At 32.8% G+C, this 23,613-nt stretch overlaps 1 protein-coding gene across 9 annotated transcripts in view; it reads right to left on the bottom strand.

Annotated features, from left to right (window-relative positions):
* LOC143249671 (transcriptional repressor p66-beta-like) overlaps positions 1–21,923 on the bottom strand; it is a 30,094-nt gene extending 8,171 nt beyond the window's left edge. Inside the window, exons 1-5 of one of the 9 annotated variants that reach the window (XM_076499952.1) lie at positions 21,318–21,547; positions 18,934–19,076; positions 18,766–18,804; positions 10,877–10,977; positions 6,121–6,730 (exon numbers count right to left, since the gene is read on the bottom strand). In XM_076499952.1, the coding sequence (XP_076356067.1) occupies positions 6,121–6,730; positions 10,877–10,965 (699 nt within the window). In that variant the 5' untranslated portion in view covers positions 10,966–10,977; positions 18,766–18,804; positions 18,934–19,076; positions 21,318–21,547. The other 8 variants (XM_076499951.1, XM_076499953.1, XM_076499950.1 and 5 more) reach the window with 8 other exon arrangements.
* Positions 21,924–23,613: the final 1,690 nt, after the last annotated feature.

Genomic DNA, 23,613 nt, shown 5'->3' with positions numbered 1-23,613 from the left:
TTTCCAATACTTTTTTTTTATTACAGACATTTAATAACCTAAAACAGCTTATTCCATTTTGCAATGTTTTGTTACATACTGACCCAGTGTGTAGTAAATTACATCTGAAACTATACATGGCATAACCATGCAACAAATGTTTGTTTGTTTGTTTTGAATTTTGCACAAAGCTACTCAAGGGCTATCTGTGACAGCCATCCCTAATTTAGTAGTGTAAGACTAGAGGGAAGGCAGCTAGTCATCACCACCCACAACCAACTCTTGGGCTACTCTTTTACCAATGAATAGTGGGATTGACTGTCACATTATAGTGCTCCCATGACTGAAAGGGTGAGCATGTTTGGCACGACGGGGATACAAACCCGCGAACTTCAGATTACGACTTGCACGTCTTAACACGCTTGGCCATGTCGGGCCATAGCTACAAATGACAAATAACAGTTGCATCTACAATGGAAATGAACATTTATTTTCAATCAGGCATATTCTGAAATACTACAAGCTTTACATTGCACAAAATAACAACTTAAAACGTGTTTACAAATAAGTGGAACCTGTAAAATTTTGATTCCACACCAAACTACTGTTTTTCACAAAATGATGACTAATTTTATCTCCAGCATAATCTTTTCTCCTCTTCCTTTAACAAGTGAAAGTGGCTGGCATGCTATACAGTGAAGACATACTTAAGGTATCTATATGTTTCATCACTTCTATTTAACTATGTGTATTCTTTTCACTACCATGGAATTGACTGGTTCAAAACAGTTCTGTTCATATAAAATCATAAACTCAATCCCAACAATGTATGCAAGTTATATTTATCTGTACCTACTGGTTATCTCAGTAAAATAGCACTAACCCTTAAAGCTGAGCAAATTTATATGTTGAGGAAACACTGTTAAACAGTTCTGTAACTTTCTAAAATCAGCTTAAAAGTATGATGTTACAATCTCTGAAACTACACTTTCAGTCATGTTATGTACATGCATAACTAATATGGCAAATGCAATAAAATACATAAACTGTTTTAATACCATAACTTTATTTAGGAATGATAAAAATGTGAAAACTAATACACATGCTCTTTCTGAACATTCTCACAGCTTAATTGAAAACTTTGCAAATATTTTACAACATTAACAAGCTTTGGCAATTAACTGTGATTAATGCCATTGTTAGTGGTAATTATACTCACGACAATGTAACTGGTGAAGAATTTGAATTTTAAATAATTCAAGCTATAGACAAATTCAATATCAAACCAGAAACCAAAACAACAAACAAACAGAAGCAAGAAAGATGTTCTGTAAACTGTAAAGTCACACACAAACCAAACAGAGCAAGAAAGACGTCCTGTAAACTGTAAAGTCACACACAAACCAAACAGAGCAAGAAAGACGTCCTGTAAACTGTAAAGTCACACACAAACCAAACAGAGCAAGAAAGACGTCCTGTAAACTGTAAAGTCACACACAAACCAAACAGAGCAAGAAAGACGTCCTGTAAACTGTAAAGTCACACACAAACCAAACAGAGCAAGAAAGACGTCCTGTAAACTGTAAAGTCACACACAAACCAAACAGAGCAAGAAAGACGTCCTGTAAACTGTAAAGTCACACACAAACCAAACAGAGCAAGAAAGACGTCCTGTAAACTGTAAAGTCACACACAAACCAAACAGAGCAAGAAAGATGTTCTGTAAACTGTAAAGTCACACACAAACCAAACAGAGCAAGAAAGATGTTCTGTAAACTGTAATGTCACACACAAACCAAACAGAGCAAGAAAGATGTTCTGTAAACTGTAAAGTCACACACAAACCAAACAGAGCAAGAAAGATGTTCTGTAAACTGTAAAGTCACACACAAACCAAACAGAGCAAGAAAGATGTTCTGTAAACTGTAAAGTCACACACAAATCAAACAGAGCAAGAAAGACGTCCTGTAAACTGTAAAGTCACACACAAACCAAACAGAGCAAGAAAGACGTCCTGTAAACTGTAATGTCACACACAAACCAAACAGAGCAAGAAAGACGTCCTGTAAACTGTAAAGTCACACACAAACCAAACAGAGCAAGAAAGATGTCCTGTAAACTGTAAAGTCACACACAAACCAAACAGAGCAAGAAATACGTCCTGTAAACTGTAAAGTCACACACAAACCAAACAGAGCAAGAAAGACGTCCTGTAAACTGTAAAGTCACACACAAACCAAACAGAGCAAGAAAGATGTCCTGTAAACTGTAAAGTCACACACAAACCAAACAGAGCAAGAAAGACGTCCTGTAAACTGTAAAGTCACACACAAACCAAACAGAGCAAGAAAGATGTCCTGTAAACTGTAAAGTCACACACAAACCAAACAGAGCAAGAAAGACGTCCTGTAAACTGTAAAGTCACACACAAACCAAACAGAGCAAGAAAGACGTCCTGTAAACTGTAAAGTCACACACAAACCAAACAGAGCAAGAAAGATGTTCTGTAAACTGTAAAGTCACACACAAACCAAACAGAGCAAGAAAGATGTTCTGTAAACTGTAATGTCACACACAAACCAAACAGAGCAAGAAAGATGTTCTGTAAACTGTAAAGTCACACACAAACCAAACAGAGCAAGAAAGACGTCCTGTAAACTGTAAAGTCACACACAAACCAAACAGAGCAAGAAAGATGTCCTGTAAACTGTAAAGTCACACACAAACCAAACAGAGCAAGAAAGATGTCCTGTAAACTGTAAAGTCACACACAAACCAAACAGAGCAAGAAAGATGTTCTGTAAACTGTAAAGTCACACACAAACCAAACAGAGCAAGAAAGATGTCCTGTAAACTGTAATGTCACACACAAACCAAACAGACTGGAACTACCTCAAATGCAGAAGTATCCTTAGCATAAAGACATTAAAGAGGAAGAAATGGAGCAACCACTGTGACCCACAACAAAGAGAAGTATGAAAGATGTCCCCATAAAGCATAAACTTCACTCAAATTAAACAGATCATAACCATTTCAACATGAAAACATCACAGTGCAGTGAAAGAGGAAAAAGCAAAGCAACCACCATGACTCTCAACAGTGTGGACTAACATTCAAAGCAAACTGAGTTACAGGCCAAGAACACTGCACACTCATGTGAGGATTTATTGGTTCAACTCTAAATTCAAAATTCAACTACTGGGGACCATCTTCCTTCTAAGGGTAGAATAAGAAATTCCCATCAATGGGGATAAACTACATTTATGCCAGTACACAACATGTATATCATGTCAAATTGTTCTCCTCTAAATCCAAAACTCAAGCCCTAGGAATAAACTTCTACTACTTTCAATTGAGTAGAGTCATTATACTTTATATTGCATATCACATATCCAGGATACCTCTTGGAGTTCTAATGAACAAGTAAGTGTAGTCCAAATGGGCAGAAACATCCAGTGGAAGCCACCTTCATAACTATGCACATTATGATCAACAAGTGCAGTTAGCACTAGCAAAATATCTGAGAGAAACATCTTGGTTCCAGAATATTTTGATCTTGTCTATTCAATGGAAAGTGTCATGAGACAGTTATCATTAATGGCAATTACGTGGGGAATAAAAGACTGGAGCATGCAACAAAAAATCAAACCAATGTTTAGATGTCCAAAGAAAGGAAACCCTAGTAGTCGATTAACAGCTGTAGTGTGAGATAGAAGGTAGTTTAATGAGTTTATTTTTCTATTTATTTATTTGTTTTACTTAGCAGCCCATTTTCTATTTACAACTCAAAAGCATTTTAACTCAAAACCATCATCCACTCTATCAGCACTAAGAACACTCTTTGTCCTCAGCAGCAAAGGTAACAGACATTATAAGATTTTTTAGCATGACTAAATTATTAAAAGGAGAACATAGAAAAGTATGTATGAGATAGAGTGGCATAAATAATTTTTCTTATTGCATCATTTCTTTTAAAAATGTCCCTAACATATAATGTAATAATGCTTACTATAGTACATGTGTAAAAACTGGCTTCTGGGATCAATGGTTACATGGTTCACGTGTAATGGCATTATAAACATGCATCTTCTATACTGGTTTTTATTGTACTATAAATTGTAAGTTGATAAAAATATATATACATATTTTACAGTGTAAACTGTTCTATAGCTTTCATGCCACATGTTTGAAATATGTTTCAGATACAGTGATTTTAGGAATTATTAATGAAAGGTCAAGAGTGGCATAACTCCCACCACTGCACATTAACCTTACAAGCATGTGTGACCTTTTTACAATTACAATCAAAACGTAATTAATCAACTTTATCATAATTATACGTCAATAAACTTAGCATCAACATAGTTTGTAAAGCAAATTTTAATAACCAATTCTAAAAAGTCAAGAATATGTTACCCACATTACATCTGTCATATTTAGCATGGCAAATCCTTTTACCCAACACCAAGTTTCATCAGAGCTAGAAACAATAGATACTGTAGTGGTCTAGGTGCTATCATTGTCATCAATTATCAAAAACAATGACTAAGTTAAGTGAGCTGCAATCACTATCAACCTTATTCAAGTTATCTACAAATTATACTTTTAGTGTGAAACACAATGTTATCTATTTACTAGTTTGAATTTATTAATTTCAAAAGGAAATATTTAAAGTATTAATATTCACTACTCTGTATCATGTGACACTTCTCTGCTCTAAATTACCAACTTTAGATTTTTCTGTCTCCATATGATCTTCTGAGTATGTCATCTATTACATTCTCATACAATAGATACTGCAAAGTCATAAAATAAATTTGTACCTTCAAACTTCTTGTTTTACAAATATATACAAGTTGAGCTTGCATGTCATGTCCCACCAATCTCATCCTGTACCTTAATGAATTTTAATTATTCTCTCTGGATTATTTACAACCAATAAAAATAGAAGGTTGTTCTTCACAGATTTCATTTGATGGCTAGATGTTTTAGGTATCATGTTATGAATTATTTAGTCTCGGTTTCATTGTTTAGCTCTATCAGCAAACAAAATATTTTAAGACCTAGTTATAGCTTAGTTAGAAAACCATCTGAATTATAACTGCATTATGTTTTGTATTCTAAACGACATGTTTGAAATTAAAATATTTTGGACCACTACATTATTACAATAAAGGAGGCTTACACTCTATCATCATTCAACCAAACAGAGCACGTCTAGACACACTGTTTTCCATTTCTAGCTTTTTTATGTGCATTTTCTTATTTTTGTTTTAGAAGTAACTAAAGAGTAGAAATTATACGCTTATTATCAGTTAGATAAAAAAATTCAAATAAAAAAAAAGATGATACTCAGTATAATTGCATGTTCACATCAGATGACATGACTGATTTGATTATGGCATATAATTCTTGACATTTAATCAATAGAAAAGGAACTTCTAACAGTAAGTTGAGAGGTTCTAGTTTCATAAAAATGTATTTAACAAACATACTGTCTGTTACTTACGTGAGTAACTAAAGTTACATGTTGAGGAACCTAAGAGACAAAACTTTTTTATTAATTTTAATGTATGCTTCTAAATATTATCAACTAAGAAAACAGAAAGGCAAATATAAACAGTTATGTAATTAAACTGAAATGTCTTAGTAACTGTAATGCTCACAAACTGTGTATGTACTTAACTAGAAACGTTGGTAAGAAGAAACCCGTATTACAAAATAAAACTATGTTCTCTACCTACATCTGTTTGACAGAGAATAATTTAGTAACAACATTTGAAAAAAATACTAAGACATTAATCATGTTAAAATAATGTTACTAAATAGTGAAGTGCAAGAATCAAACACTTTACTCACTGAGAAGTGTCTGAGTTTCCCAACTTTGAAAAATGTTTTCAAAATTTTAGTTAAAAAACTGGTTTACATATAATTTATTTCTTATGATCAAACAAATAATTTTAAATGTTTCTTTTTGTTTTAATAAAAGGTTTCATAAACTCATAAAATATCTGATGAAGTAAGCTAATTACCAAAACAATTGACACCAATTTTACTTTTTTTTTTAATATATTAACCAAGTAAGCACATATGAAGCATGGGAATACAGATGCAGTCTAAACCTTTTGCTACTATACTCACCAACTGAGAAATAGTGAATGGTGACTGCTGAAGTAAATTCTGTCCAAAATTTTTGCCATGCAAAACAGAGTGATGTCCTTGCTCAACAGAATGTCCAGAGTTTGACTGGATACTTCGACCAGCAGATGGAGCTATTTTTCCTGGTACAGGTTGAGCTGTATTCATGTTCTCTTTCACAGTCTGACTCTGCCTTAGTTTTTTAAGTAAAACCAGCTTCATCTCTTCATTCCTAAGTTCTTCACGTAACTTGTGCAACTTTTTTTCTTTTTCTCGTAACTCTTCTTCACTCAAATCTCTGAGAGTTGGTAATGGAAGTTCAACTTCCTCTGAATCAGAAGAGTCAGGCAGAGAATCATACTCTCTGGCCTGCTGCCCATGCTGAACCTGATCAGTGGCATTGTTTTGATTGTAAGAATCACAATAGCGAACAGCTCTGAACGGCTGACACCTTAAAGATTTTTTTTTACCACCAGTTTCATCATCAAAACTGGTGCTGAAGGATGATGCACTCTTATCAATATTTAAGCTTTCTTGGAACGTGTCAACTTTTCTCTTCTTTACACTTAAATCAATCATTTCAGGAACTTCATCATCTCTACATTTTCTCTTCCTATACCAAAATAAAATTTAGCTGATCAAATGACTATAATACATCCAATCTACAACATAATTACCAGTAATTGTAGTTTTAAAATTCTTATATGACAATGATGCAAATGTTAAGTTTATATTATGTATTTGATTTCATGTGAATTTTCTACTTCTCATTAGAACAGATACGGTTTCTTTCCTACAATAAAATTTATTTAACCATCTCTTATACACTTCTAATGCTTTAAACTAACTCAATAAACTTCTTATAAGTACATTACAGTGCTAAACAAAAGTTTACAGGGAAGTAAAATTGTTTAAATTACAAATTAACTGTAAAAGATTTCTACTTTTTGTGGTTTTTGTTATTTTATTAATGTTTATTAGAAATATAACAGTTAAGAGACTTAAATGATGATAACATTTGTTATTAAGCACAAAGCTATACAAGAGGCTATCTATGTTATTCCTATTCCTACCATGGGTATTGAAAACCCAGTTTCAGGCAGTATAAGTTCACAGACATATCACTGTGCTACTGGGGAGCTAGAGACTTGGAAAACTAGGCTAAGGAGTTATAACTGTCCTATACTGAAAAAATAATTTCCAATAGGTGCTTACCTCTACTCACACAAATGGCTATCAACATTCAGTGCTACCCTCTATATGCAAACGTATTTTGCATACCACAAGCCTAGAGCTACCACGTACATTACAATCAACTGGTTCAAATGCATCTTACATGTAACTCATCTTGCAACAACCCTCCACTAAGACACTCGATCGACCCCTCTATTCAATCTTACTAAACTATCATTTCAAGTTTTGGCAGAAAATAAAAGCATCAGTTTACAGAAGGGAGGAAGATTGGGAAATGTAAGAGAGAGGTAAGTACTAATCAGAAGTACATTTTCAGTATAGGAAAATTACAACTTCTAATACAGTACATTATCTCCTCTCAAATAAATAGCTAGAATCTCACATTTAATAGGTGTAAGGACCAGTGCAAGGAAAAAACAAAGAAGCATTCTTCAAAGACAACCAAAGAACACCCTAAAAGAGTACATCCTCACAAGGATCATATATGGGAGACAATATCACATGTGTAGAAAAAGGGAGGAGCAGATCCATATGGGAGAGAACAATGGTAGGATAAGAATAAGAACCACCATATAACAAATCTGAAGAGTACTAGAATGTAGGCAAAAGAAAAAGGATGCATCTCCAGATAGAGTAGCTAGGGTACAATGGACTGTACATGCCAAATCAACTGCATTAAAAATGCAGTCACTTGGAACAAGTATCTACACATAGTAATATGAAGATCACATCATCTGTAAGTCATTCACAATCCTAAACTCGTCCACCAGGAACCAACATCTGTGTGGGGTAGGAAATAGAATCATACCACCAGCAAGGCAACTTCAATCCAAAACCCAGCCACCAAAAACCAACATCCATGTGGGAGTAGGAAAGAGGATCATACCTCCAACAAGTCAACAACAATACAAAACCCTGCTATCTGATGGAGATGCAAAAGAAAATCATACCATCTTCACCTCAAGCTCAGCAGAACAGAGGGAATCACAAACTCACTTCTCTGTAGAGGAAACACATAACAGTAATGTGATAAGCTGTTTAACCAATTCAGGAACTTGATAACCTGGAGGCTGGCATAAGAAAAATGATTTGGTAATGCACTGCAAGGAGTTCCAGACAAGACTGTTGTTGTTCTTTAGCATTTTTTACCCTGATACTTTAAAAATATGCTTGTACATGTATGTGCAGTAACTTGTTACTCTCCTATTCCCACGCACTTTGGAGCTATGTAAACATGTTTACAACATCCACTTAGCAAAGTTTATCACATAAAAATTCAAGAACGTTTTTCTTTTTACTTGAATTTTCAACAAGTCATTTAAGTCGAATTACATTCCATGTCAAAGAAATTGCAACTTCAGTCCAAGTCACATGACTCCTCAAGCATACAACTTTAGGGATGGAAACAGGAGTGAACATGCCATCCATTTCACAAACCACAGATGTCTGTGAAAGAAAAGCACATGCAGGATAACAATGAAAAAGCATATTGGGAATAGCAACAACATAAACATCAGATTTTCTATTACCACACGTAAAAAAAACAACATAGGATTTAAGCAAAAGATGGTACAAGGAACAAGAAACTAAAAGTTCAAAGAAAGGAAAAGTAAAGATGTAGAGAATTGTAATCAAGTGCCAAATGAAGAACTGCAGGAGTGAGAGGATGAAGACAGCAAAAAATTGTAAGATCAAAACATGACAGGAGAACACATGATGAAAATGAGAAAACATGAAATAATTAAGTACAACTGCCCTTTAACTCACAAGTAACAAGCCTTGGTTGAACAGCTGTGTAAAATTTGGAAAGATGGGGGAATAGAAGGATGGGAAGGTGAGAAAGCATGATGCAAAGATGAACTACAGAATGTGAACCATTTTTTACATATAAACAAGGAAGGAGGAAGAAAGGCTACATGTGAAGAGAATCTAGAATGTTTCACAAGGGACCAGATAAAGTCCATATATGAAGACAGAGTTCATCACACTGACAGATGGGAAGAAGAAAAATGAAGTTGAAAGTGTGACAGAGGTAGTAGAAGAGAGGAATGGAGAAAGTTCAAAAGAGAAAACCAATGCTGAGCAGGCGAGTGATAAGCCATCATTAGAACAAGGAGTGTCAAGAATGAATGAAAGTGCAAAAGTGAAAAGAAAAATAGCAGGGTATGCACAGAGAAATAATTTGGACCAGACCTAACTAAATACATCCACAGCAGGAGATGAAAAAACTGGAACAGCTAACCAGAATAGGGAAAGTATGTTGTTGAAAAGAGTGGCAGAAATACACAGAAAGTATGCAGATGAGAGTACAGCTACTTGAACACTAGGAAATTAATGGACCACTCCCTAGGTATTACCTTGACGTGTAATGAGGGACAATCTACAAGATTCAGGGTATTAAAATATAACAAGCTATTAGATATACTTCAAAAAAATGAATCCAAAAAAAGGAGGTCAAGAAGGTGGAATAAAAGACAGTTGGGCAGTTTCTTATCAGTGACTGATATAAAAGACAACTGCATAGTTGATGGTATATATCATCCCCAAACATCCATGAATCAACATCAAAAAATTATCCAAAACTCAAAATACTGACAAAAGTACTAAAAGATGGATACAAAGAAACAATCTTTCATGGGACCACCAACTCAAATTCACACAAAAATCAAGACATGTCCCTCCCCCATCTCATCAAGGAGGTAGAAGGAAAATGCTAGAGGACAAGGAATCTTAGGATTGTGCAGAGTCCACTATAGATTTTGCAAATGATTAAGACCCAATAGGCTACAGGATTACACTGTGCCCAAGTACCCAAAAGAAAGATAGAGAGAGCCTTCCACACAGCAAGAGAAGAAAAGGATAAAAGTGAGAAACTAACTGCTCCATGTCCTTCAAAAGATAAGGATAAGGCTTGGCCCCATGGAGATTCAAACTGAAATAAATGCCCAAATGAATAAAAAACTAAATAGGTGTGAGATGCAACTTCTGCAAGTTGACCAATCAGCCCAACATGCTACCTCTTTAAAAAGGAGAAGAGAAGAAGGCTATAGAAAACTTTATGGCAGGGAGTCATGTCAACACAGAGGGAAAATATTTTGTTGTTACTTCATTTAAATTTTGCATATTTGACTTGTATTTGTTCTTTATATAATATATTTTAAAAAATAATAGTTGTGCTATAAATAAAAAAAAGTTGAAGCAAAAGAATGTAATATGAATTTAACAAAAAAATACACAAAAGTTATAAAATAATTACTTGAAATATGTATTATAAAAGTGTAGGGACATTACAATATCTACTCACATTTTTAAACATAAAATTGTTTCACAAAGCACATCATAATCATGACTCGCCTTCATAAAAAGTATTTTTAAACATCTATAATCACACACATTTTTACCTTAAACCTAATTATCAGAAAAGAAATTATATCTTTGTCTTTTCCCAAATTTCATCTGAGAGAACACTACCAAAATTTTTGTAGCTTAATATTCCTTAATGTATTGTAGCAATGAACAAGGATAGGATATTCCATTACAAATCACAACAACCTACAAGACTTACTTTATTGACAAATCTGCTACCTCTGCTATTTCCTTGTTGTCATTTTCTGGGATAAAAATTACATCTGAACCATACGTTTCACGCTGCATCACTACTTAAATCTGTGGAAAATATAAAACAAGAAATGCATTAGTTAGTAACTGAATTCTGCTTGATTGTGAAAACCATCAAGTAATGTATATTATAAATATATATTTTATGCACAAACATATACATAATTTTTTAAATATGTAACAATCTAAATCAGTTATAACAAGTCAGCTAAAAAGCACTTTCAAAAACATTGAATTTTTCAATTTTGTATTCTCAACATACTACTATATTTAAGTTGTACATTTATAACAGTAACAGTTCCTAAGATAAAATTAGAGAAAAACACTTACACACATATAGCATAGAACAATGAAACATCATTTGAACATACTATTTTAATTTGCTCTTTCAAGCCTGGTGAGCCCTAGAAAAATATCTGTGCAACAAACCCCACCACCAGTACTTGTTGCACTGTCAAACAGTTTTTCTTTATTTCTCTTCAGTAATTTTGATCCTTAGCTAAATCTGGAAAGAATATTTACAATCATGCTTGGATTATTAACTGACAAAAAACAATGCTACTATCCTTTAATGGTCACTGTAATGCCTAACACTAGAATTCATAGGCATTTTGTCAGCTAGCCTTCTAAATTATAATTTCCCTGTACTGAAAATATATTTCCAGTATTATCTCCACTCACATAAATAGCCATTCTCTTTCAATGCTGCCATCAACATGCAAACATTTTTTTCATGCCACAAGACTCAAATTCCCATGTACCCTACAATCAACATGGTCCAACTTGTGTTATCATGCAACAACCTTCCACCAATAGGTGTATGATACCCTTCAGATACATGTGAACCCCTCTATTCAAGTTTACCAAACTATTACTAGGTGTATGGTACCCTTCAGATACATGTGAACCCTCTATTCAAGTTTACTAAACTATTACTAGGTGTATGGTACCCTTCAGATACATGTGAACCCCTCTATTCAAGTTTACCAAACTATTACTAAGTGTATGGTACCCTTCAGATACATGTGAACCCTCTATTCAAGTTTACTAAACTATTACTAGGTGTATGGTACCCTTCAGATACATGTGAACCCCTCTATTCAAGTTTACCAAACTATTACTAGGTGTATGGTACCCTTCAGATACATGTGAACCCCTCTATTCAACTTTACCAAACTATTACTAGGTGTATGGTACCCTTCAGATACATGTGAACCCCTCTATTCAACTTTACCAAACTATTACTAGGTGTAAGGTACCCTTCAGATACATGTGAACCCCTCTATTCAAGTTTACCAAACTATTACTAGGTGTATGGTACCCTTCAGATACATGTGAACCCCTCTATTCAACTTTACCAAACTATTACTAGGTATATGATACCCTTCAGATACATGTGAACCCCTCTATTCAAGTTTACCAAACTATTACTAGGTGTATGGTACCCTTCAGATACATGTGAACCCCTCTATTCAAGTTTACCAAACTATTACTAGGTGTATGGTACCCTTCAGATACATGTGAACCCCTCTATTCAAGTTTACCAAACTATTACTAGGTGTATGGTACCCTTCAGATACATGTGAACCCCTCTATTCAAGTTTACCAAACTATTACTTTGAAGTTAAGCACTAAAGAAAAGCACCACTTTTGAGCAGGAAGAAAGGAAGTGTGAAATGAGGTAAGTACCTACTGAAAATATATAGTGCACTAGTATACTGGTAGTAGTATATCAGTAGAGGAAAAAAATAATTCCCAATACTGTACATTACTCACCTGTTTAGCTGGAATCCCACAATGAATAAACAGAAGGAACAGTGTGAGGGAAAAAAAATATCAGTACCCTTTGAAAGTGTCTGAAGAACACCCATGAAGTGTGAAACCACCTGGCAGAGGAATGTTCATGGGAGACTCACCATTTCTGTACTCTGCACCCAATGTGAAAAAAGGTGTCACATACACAGGCAACTGAATTATGATCTACAATCTGATACCATACTTACCAACATAAATTCATAAAATAGTAGTGCAATAACATTTTAAATGGAAGTCAAAAATTGTGATGACATGGCCTTTGATTTGTGACCTATCACAAAAGGGTTAATGAGATGGAAACTGGTACAAAAGAAAAAAAGTGGAGGGACAATGTAAAGTATGAAAACTCCATCTGACAAACTTGGATCACCCAAGAATCTTTTGTGAATAACCACCACAGGGGAACAGAATTGGCTAACAGTGCCCCCATCAAACTAGAAACCACCTGAAAGTCATGGAAACTGTTGGCAACCAGGAACCTAAATTAAAGACAGAAATTTTCAAACCCCCTAATGGTACGAACAAGTAAAGGACAGAAGGCTGCAGAACAAGAAATAAGAGTTCATGGTATCAGAATGTGAGAAACAAGTACACAAAGGCTATATTGGTGACTGTGAACTCTCAGGATCCACATGATTAAAGACTAAAAAATCTCCAAAAACAAACAGATGACGAAAAAGAACCATCTAGAAGTCACAAACATAAGGAAACAGATGAAGTGGTGAAAAGACAGCATTCTTTATAATATGAATCCAACAGCAACAGAACCATGCAAGAAGAAAACAGCACCAAGGAAAAGGAAGAAGATAAAGTACATCTGCAAAATCCTTAAGATATTGAAGAAGTACCTCAGAAAGGATGTTATGCAAGGGTGAGACTAGGGTGAAAAAATGGATATAATTATTAGGGACAGACCCCCTAATATTCCTCTTAAACCATTGAAAATTAGAAGAAAAAAAAAGTCAATGAAAAAAGTAAACTATCACAGCAAACCACTAAGAAAAAAATTAACTGTAGCAAATGAATAAATCACTACATCACAAAAAATTGAACATGTAAAAAAGCACAACTGAAAAATGTATGCACTCATTCACTGCCTAATGAGAAGTGAAAGTTCAGTAGAATTGAGCAGAGGAAACCACATACACCAGGAGAGTGTGTCGTACTGCTACTGGTGGACGGTTGTAACAGGATGATTTATATGCAAGATGCAGTTGAACCTCACTGGTTGTAAAATACACGATAGTTCAAAAATTGTGGCATAGAAGAAACATATTGCATATAGAAGGTAGTACTGAACGAGAATGTGGGCAAAGGTAATGTACTGTATTGAAAATCAGGTACATACTCATTGACACATGGATAATTCCGACTTTAGAACAATAATGATTTTCAAAAACAAATTGTTCAAATCAACAAACAATGTGGGATATGTTATAGGTGATACTGAATATATGATAACAGCAATGACAAGAAATAATAAACATGCAGACACTAGGATTCAAGAAAGAATAGGAGTTACCATCATCAAGACTAGATGACTGTTCAAAGAACATCAAACAGAATAAAATATTTATTTTCTCAAAATGAAGAAAAAATGAAACCTACCTTTGACACAAGTCAAGAATATGAAACAGATGTTAATTCCTTTTCAAATTAATTAACAGGTCCTATACAAGATTATCCACATTTAAAAAAAAAAGCATTAAAGTGTTTTATTTTGTGGTGCATGGGTTTCAAATAGTTTTCCAAACTAAAAATAGTAAGTTTTAAACAACACTTATAACACTTCAAAGAAGAATATTTGGAATATAACTACAGATTTAAACCACTAACAGAGTGAGAGATCCTCTAGCAATTTACTAAGCCTAACTATGTGACTATAACCTTTGGCATACAAAGTTTTGTATTGGTAAATTCAGCAACATGTTGTGGAACATTAAACAAAAATCACCAAGCAACAGCACTACAGTAACCAAATTACATCTATACAGGAATATAATATGACTTTTATAAGTTCATTAATGTACCACAAATACAGCTGATAGTATAAGAATTGTGACATTTCCTCTCTAGGTCTTCCCTCTTCTCTAATTTACCATCACTAAAAAATATGTAAAATTTACTTAATATATTATTACTATAGAGTTCTGAATAATCACACAAATGCAATTATCTATGTTCAGGCACTTTTCCCCCCTGTACAATACTTATTCTGGATTGTGTGATTATTAAATTTTGACTGACGAGGCAGAAAAGTCTGCCAGTTTTGCTTATTTGAGAGAAATCTTAGACCTCACTTCCCTGGCAAATCCACCAGCGAGTATCACTCACATTAACCCTGAAAGTCAAGGAAATGCAGGCTCGTTTATATAATTATAGCGCTCTGTGACATGTCGTATGCTGTGTAATAAAGCAGCATATAGACTTTGGCCTATTCGAAACTCAATGTAGACGAGTTTCCATTGGCCATAAGAGAAATTGGCAAGTTACAAGTCTGTAACTAGCCAGTTTGTGTAGATGGTTGATAACATTGTAACATGTTTATTTCATTATCGGTGAAGTTTCAATTTTAAAACGTTTCCAAGTTTTTTACTCCATAGCCTTTCAATAGCCAACTGCCCGAAGGATCATGTGACATGATATAAAAAACAAAAAAACATCCATTTTCTACCCTAAACTATTATTTAGAACTGTATAGTACTCAGGCAAAACAATGTTTATAGCCTTCAATTTCATCTGTTTACAGAGCCATTTTCTAGAAAATCAGAACCACCAGTCACATCCTTTCTTTCACAAATTACCAGTTTCTGACATTTTGTACTGTTATTTATAACCAATGGAACCAACAGAAGGCCAATGTTTTAATCTGTTAATTAACTATTATATTACACTGTTTTCAGTACAGAGAATTAAGTATTTTTCTTTTGATTCTAACCTAATTTTGATTGGAAACACGAATGAAAGTTGATGGATTTTAATGGTTCTCGTTGCACAGTTAAAAAGTCAGAAAAACTGTTATATTTTCTAATTTTTGTGTGTTATTATACCATGTTCTTCAGCAGACTACTCAAATAAGTTAATTAGTGTAGTATTATCATAAGGTAAAGTTTCAATGGCAGTTAATAGCAAAAAAAAAAAAAGGAGAAAACCCAAGTAAGTACCATATTTCTCATTTTTTATGTGTATTTTTTATTCATTATTATAAAAGTAATTTATGCCAAAATCAGAAACTTACTAGAGTAGATTAGGTAAGATAAAAATAATAATTATTCCGAGATATGCTCTTGAACACCTCACTCATTACGTAATTCAATATGGTAGAGTAAGATAAGCATTTGTTAAGCGATTTTCAACTTGTGAGACATGATTGTTAGTTTGACATGGTTCAAAAGACAAAAATACAACAAAATTAAATACAAATAGATGCATATTGTTACAAGTTTTAAGGTATTAATGATAAACTATTGTGGTTTTGTGTTACAATTTCAGCCATTCTAGAAAGAAAAGTAATTTAAAACATTTTCTACTTTTACTAGTGGTTACAAGATCAATCAAATCGACAAATCCTGTAAAAATTTATATTACAGAAAATAACAGATAAAATATAAAGATTTTCTGGAGGAAAAAAGCATTTGTTATATTTTAGTAGGTTTTAAAGATTACTCAAATCAAGTCAGAAAAATTTAAAATGAACTATTTCTAATTTGAACATGAAAATCAATTTGTACTTGTAGCAGTGAATATGCCAAGTCCATATAATTTTAGTAAAAATAATTCAATGATAATTCTGATTTTTTTCTGTTTACAAGAGAGTTTTACTGTTTAAAGTAAACATTAAAGTTGCCAACTTCCATAAAAATTAAGTATTTTTAGAATTATAGAATGTAACCACCACAGTGATGTTCTTCGAATAAGTTGTTACATAAATGAGTAAGAGTGTGGATTTGGTGATTTAGATTTTTCGAAAACACTTGAAAAGATGGTTTATTAGATAGAAAAGAGGCTGATAGAAAAAAGTAAAGTACTGTCAAGAAACACAGTTCAGTCAAAATGAATTAACGTCAAAAGTGTGGTACTTCAGAGCTCAATGTTTGAACCTTTGCTCTTTTTAACTTATATTATCAATGTAGATGAATGAATGGTCAATACACTGCTCTGATTTGCTAATATCATTAAGGTCTATGTTGTTGTAAAAAGGATGCTACAGCTCTAAAAAAGTATTTAAATCATTTGGTCAGTCTGGCAATTGTATGTTGATGGCTTTTAACTCTTATCTGTATTGAATTGGTCAAAATAACCAGCCTTAGAACTGTAACAATGTACATACAACTTTTAATGGAAATGGTGTAACTTCCCAAAATCTGATCAACGTTTAGTAAACATTTCAACTATTTTGTGTATTAAATCTTAGATATTTTCATTAAGTATTTTTACTAAAGATTTATCTGTGAATTTATATAGCCAGAGTATAAGTCAGACTCTAACCAGACTCAGTGCAAGGTGATTTACAAATGGAAATTAAAAATGTTTTTATCATCTTAGTTTTCATATCAGGAACTTTTTAATTTCTTATTTTCTTTACCCTAATATTGTATATAATACTTTGTATAATATTGTATATAATACTGTGTATAAAACTGTATATAATACTGTATATAGTTTTATTGATCTCAAACCAATCACAAAAAAATATATATAAAATAAGAATTCTCCATTTTACCCATTCTAAAACATCTGTAAATTATAATACCCAATTGCATAGTATTTTTACAGCCTAAGTTTATGTTTTTTTCACTTAATTATTTTGTATATATAGTTGAACTTTGAACTTGTCAGACCATTTATTATGCCAGACAGTCTTGTGTGGAAAACAGATTCAGTTATTAGCATGCTTGAACTACACAACCCTGTTCACACATGGTGCACACCATCATTGATCAAAATTATTGTGTTTATTTATTTCATTTAAAATTACTTATAAGTTTCTAACTTTTACATTTCAACTGTTTCCACACCAATAAATAAAAATATGTGCACAGAAAACAAGACATTTGGTACTTAGATCTGATATCTTGTCTTCAAGAGTTTATACATGTTCAATCCAAGTTGACATCAAACCTTAGTCATAATTCAAAGTGATTGCAAGTTGGTCTCAGGAATATTTTAATACCAATATGCAATTTAGAAAACAAAATATTTCCATGCATATGAAACACTATGTTCTAAAGCTAATATAATTTATCTTACTCTGTAAGTGAGAAATAAGTGGCTTAAGACAACTCCCGTACACAGTCAAGTAGAGCTACAACTGAAACAGGGAAACAAATGTCACAAGAATGTTTAATTCTGTTTAATACTAAACCTTTAGTTCCTACAGATATCAGGTGAAAGAAATATTTGTTCTCTATTCTTTACAAAGAATACAACAAGTTTTTAAAAAATGTATGTTGATTTTTAAACCACTGTAGTGGGAGTGGCATGCAGCCTTCACTTTAGTGGTCATATCTCCATGATGCAAACCTATAGCATTAGCAGAAAATATAGAAATGGGCAGTTTAGAATGAAGTAACATAATGCTGACAGATCATTTATTTAAATATTTTATTTTAAAATTACGAAACTAAAACTTATATAATACTGAAATAAACTATGCTGATCTACATTAATAATAATGTAATTTAGTTATATTTTAAATATAACTCTGTAAAATGGTCAAGCTATGCACTTTGGCCTACACGTGCCTAAATGGTTAATTATAGTAAATGCAAAGTATCGCTCATGGATAATTATAATTTGGATAATAAATTTGATCATAATACCCTTAACAGTGTTATGGAAAGAAAAATAATCCTTTTGTTCTGGTTGATCAGTGGCTTAAGCCATTTGTTATAATTAATGGTATGGCAAAACAGAATTTTTGTTTTTTGTTATAAAGATACTTAATACATGTCTATAGAATTTATAAGGCCACAGATTAAGCTACAATTGAAATACTGCATTAATTCTAGTGTTCCTTACCATAGAAAGGATGCTTCTTGGAAAGGATTCAGAAAGTTGCTAGAAAGAAAAGGTTATCATAAAAGGACAGTTTAAAATCTCTGAAAATTTCCTTTCAAAATAAGAAGAAAAAAAAAGGACCTGAGAGAGGTTTTAAAATTGTTAAGAGGACTGATAGTGTCACATTACCTTTTTCATATTTAACGGTGAGAATGGCAGGAAAAAGGGAAAAAGAAAAGATCTGGCATCTGCAGATAAAATAGTTTTACTTTGCTAATCTTCAAGTTACACTAGTGTCATTCCCCTGAGATGGTCTTTTATTTCACACAAATCTGTTGAGAATGAATTACACGAAATTATGATGAAACTGTCATAAAAACAATAAACTAACCAAAATGACTTGTTTTATTTGTTTATGTTATTTTAAATTATTTCAAGATTCAATTAACTTTTTAAATACAGGGTCAGGCAATGTATTATTACTATGGTTTGATGTCAACCTGGATTATACACGTATAAACTCTTGAAGACAAGATATCAGATTTAAGTACCATATGTCTTGTTTTCTGTGTACATATTTTTATTTATTGTCATAGAACCAGTTCAAATGTAAAAGTTAGAAACTTATAATAAGTAATTTTATATAAAATAAATAAACAAAATATTCTTAATCAATGACGTTTCCAAAACATAACTTTTAAACTGTTTTGTGTATTTTCTGAAATCTGGTAAGTTTTCAGTAAACAACACAAGTCTTTTGTATACAAAAAATCTTTTAATTAGATATTTAAAAAAAATTGTCCGTGAGTGTATGGAATCAAAACGCTAACTGCTCCGAGTACAAAGTGATTTTCACGTTAAGATTAGAAGACTTTCCTTCATCTGGAAGTTTTCAGATTTTTTTTATAACCTCTAAAAGCACCTTAATAAATATCAAACATTTATTGCAGTAAAACCTCATGTTATTTCCTCTATTCTAACACTACAGAATCAGCCAACTTGATCAACCTTGTAAATACCATAAAAAAATGGAAAAGAAATCTAAAATTACTCTTTCAGAATGATTACAGGTTGTAACATAAAAATACAACTGAAAATAGCTGTGATGAAAACTTAAACATGATTTGAAAGATAGAGCAAGAATTAGAATATTAGATAGTAAAAAACATATTTAGGTATACAGGTATTCTGTGCAGTCGTGAACTACATATTAAATTTTATTACACAAATTTGTAGAATAATTATCTTACAACAATACTGAAGATTTACTTAAAACAATGTTTTAAATATATATGTTTTACCTGAAAAAGCTACTTTTCTTCTGTTAAAATTTTATATATGCTTAGTAAAAGTTGTGTCTTAGTGTACTTATTTTCCCCACTGCTATGCATTATACACTGACAATTTAGTTACACAGAAATAATAAATTCTCACTATATTGTCAAACAAATCTTCTGCAACATTTTAAGTTTGAACTAATGTAGTGAAATAGTCAACAACTACAATAAATCATCACAAACCACACCATCTAGCTCCTACCATTACAGTGTTCAAACTTTGTTACCATATTAAATAACCCATAGGTGAGTATAAACAAAATCCAGCAAACAAGATAAATAAAGGAATGGAAATTTAAAAATCTGCAAATATGGATCATAATAAATGTAAGAAAACAAGAAGAGATAGCTCTGTTTAATAAACAATCTAACAACTAATTAGTATTTTAATTTTACTACCAGTACAGTCAAATTTGATGCATGTTTACAGTACTCATTCACTTTTTGATTTTATTCAAAAGTAACTTCCAATCCCAGAAAACTACCTACATGAACAAAATTTAATGTTAACTTATATTTAGTACATGCAATTATGTTCTTACTTCTAATTTTATACTAACAAGTATTAAAAAATTAAAATGAATTGTTTTATCAGTTAGGTACCCCCACCATAATTATTTTAGCTCCAGAATATTAGTAAAATAATACAAACTGAGAAAATTCAAATCCAGAAATTTTGATTATATTTACAGTTCCCACATTAATAATATGACGTTAATTTTTGTATTAAAACAAATGTAAATTCAAATTACATTCAATTTCCTACAAAATTATCGCTACCAGGCATTAGTCGTACTCCATCCAGTCTTTGTGAATGCACTAGCGCCATCACCGACTCATTCAGAAAGGCTTTTCATATGTATTACTGTAATTTAGAGGCTAAAAGCCTGAATTACACGGACGCATAGCATTTTATATTCAATCAAGATATAAAATACGTTTTCCAGGTAACATACAACTCTTTAAATTTTAATATTAGGCTTAACTTAGGCTAGCCTCCTCTCACAGCCGATGGAAAACCTAGTTGCTCCTGCTCTCAGTCTCAGCGCAACGTATATTTGACAACCCTAAAGGCACATTTCTTTTTTGAAATGTAAATCTGAATTAATAAAATGATTAAGATGTTAAGTGTGAATTGGATATACAATATTAATTACCTACATCTTTAAAACTTAGTGTGTTACATGTTACAAAACACTATAAGTTAATAATATCACATATTAAAATGCATATTACCATAGGAAACAAACAGAGCACAAAATTATTTCTTTCCCTATAAACTTAGGTTGTCTGAACAACATGAGATACCAACATCAAACAATTCACGACACAACATGGCGTGCCCTTGAAGGCGTTATACTAATCTTTAGGTAAACACGGGGTTTCCGATGTTAGTCCAAGGACAATGAAAACATTTGTAATCATCTCATACAACACTTTCTAACATAATATATATAACACACTTATATAATTACAGTGTCACGAAAAAGCTAATCAGTTTAAGAAAAAGCCTCAGATAAATATGCATTAACTATAAACCTATCACAATATAAGAAACGTACTTAAACAGAATCTTCCACAAAAAAGAAAAACAGTCAAGTATTTTGCATTACATTAGTAATACTGTTGCATAACTCACGAGGTAACTAATATGTTATAATAATCTCACTATATCTGATTGAATGTGAGTTTGTCTGTAAACTAAAACAACTAAATTTGGTTTTGTTGATTTAAGTTATTTTCAGTGTTTTAATTCAGATATTAACTAGACGGCGGACGAAGTTAAGTTTAAGTAACTTTAAAAAAGGAATCATTGAATACTTAGAATGTTCGTGAAGATTTTCGATTCGGAGACTTTTCGTAGTGTCTGAAAAAAGAGACTACATTATCAATAAAGAATCAATGAAGCACTATGTCAGTTTTCCGTTGATAGTGCCACTCAGTCAGTGAAGTATTTGAATCAGTGTTAGACATCGCGTATATTCAGTTACTCAATTAATTTCCCAATAAATTAAAAAATTACGTATATTTCTACGTTAGTTTAGTACTATTACTGCGTGAATCTCTGCTAAATCTGAAAGTAAAAATATATATAAACTTAGGCCTGCAAGTACAACTGTTTACAGGTGACGTTAACTCGTAGAGGCCTGGCATGGCCAAGCGCGTAAGGCGTGCGACTCGTAATCCGAGGGTGGCGGGTTCGCATCCCCATCATACCAAACATTCTCGCCCTTTCAGCCGTGGGGGCGTTATAATATGACAGTCAATCCCACTATTCGTTGGTAAAAGAGTAGCCCAAGAGTTGGCGGTGGGTGGTGATGACTAGCTGCCTTCCTCTAGTTTTACACTGCTAAATTAGGGACGGCTAGCACAGATAGCCCTCGAGTAGCTTTGTGCGAAATTCCAAAACAAACAAACTAACTCGTAGAATAAAAAAGAAAAAAATAATTTGTTATAGTTAAATGGATTAGACTTGGCCTCATTTCCATCAAATAATTTGAAAGAAAAGTGCAACAAAATAAGAATATCAAAACACCATCTTCAGTTCGTTACAGGTTTTACATAAATTGCAATTATTATACATTTTCATATACAACAGCATGTTTTTATTTTTGTTTAGCAACGAGTTCACAAGCATTTGGTAAGTTGAAGACCTGTGAAAGCCTAGGGATTTAGAAGATCTCAGGTTCTATGGGCAGTAAAATGAATAAGTATATATATGTGAAGCCCATAGAAATGTCTTTTGGCTATACCTGAAGTCATAGTTTATGGTCATAGCCATAAAAGATAATCCTTCTATAACACAAGTACTTAGTTGAGCACTTGACCAACAATTAGATGTCATTTATCCTTACATTCGAACACGGAATTTTAGTATTTAAGGTCAAATTTCAGCCACTTTCACCATCTGTATTGTCAACTAGCCAGTGGTCTCTCTCCTACTTTATTTTTGCTGAGCATCTAGAAATATCGAAATATTTTCTTTCTCACACAGATCCATTATCTTCTTTTAAAAATCAGAAGTCCTCCAGAATACCCAGGACTTTTTCTACATTGATGATGCTTAAGATATTATTGAACCAGTCACTCCTGGCATTAGACTGGCATTCTCTCTGGCCAAGCCCATGGACAAGATGTGCTACTGGTTGATGTATCAATCATAGGATAAGTCACTGAATTAATCATCACACATATCCTGAAATCACTAGAGGCCAATCTGCCCCTACTAACAGTGGAAGACCATACAAATGTTAAACCTTAGGATCTTCTAGTGAACGAATTGTTGTATTCTAAAGCCCATAAATACTTTTATACTTTAGATCTGATCAAGAGTCAACTGAGTCATGGAAAGGCAAAGATGTCATGAACACCTAAAAGATGTAAATTGCCACAGGTGCACTGCCCCCTCCCCAATCTGATGTATCCAACATGGCCAAAACCTCATTGGAAGTCTGAACTAGTCAGCCAGTTCAATAAGGTTTACTATCACTAGCACCACCTTGTTGGAAGTTCAGAGCATATGAAGAGGCTT

The sequence above is a fragment of the Tachypleus tridentatus genome, chromosome 4 (assembly GCF_004210375.1).
Source record: "Tachypleus tridentatus isolate NWPU-2018 chromosome 4, ASM421037v1, whole genome shotgun sequence".
Classification (NCBI taxonomy): domain Eukaryota; kingdom Metazoa; phylum Arthropoda; class Merostomata; order Xiphosura; family Limulidae; genus Tachypleus; species Tachypleus tridentatus.
The sequence above is the reverse complement of the archived record's forward strand: the minus strand, read 5'-3'. Positions and strand labels throughout refer to the sequence as shown.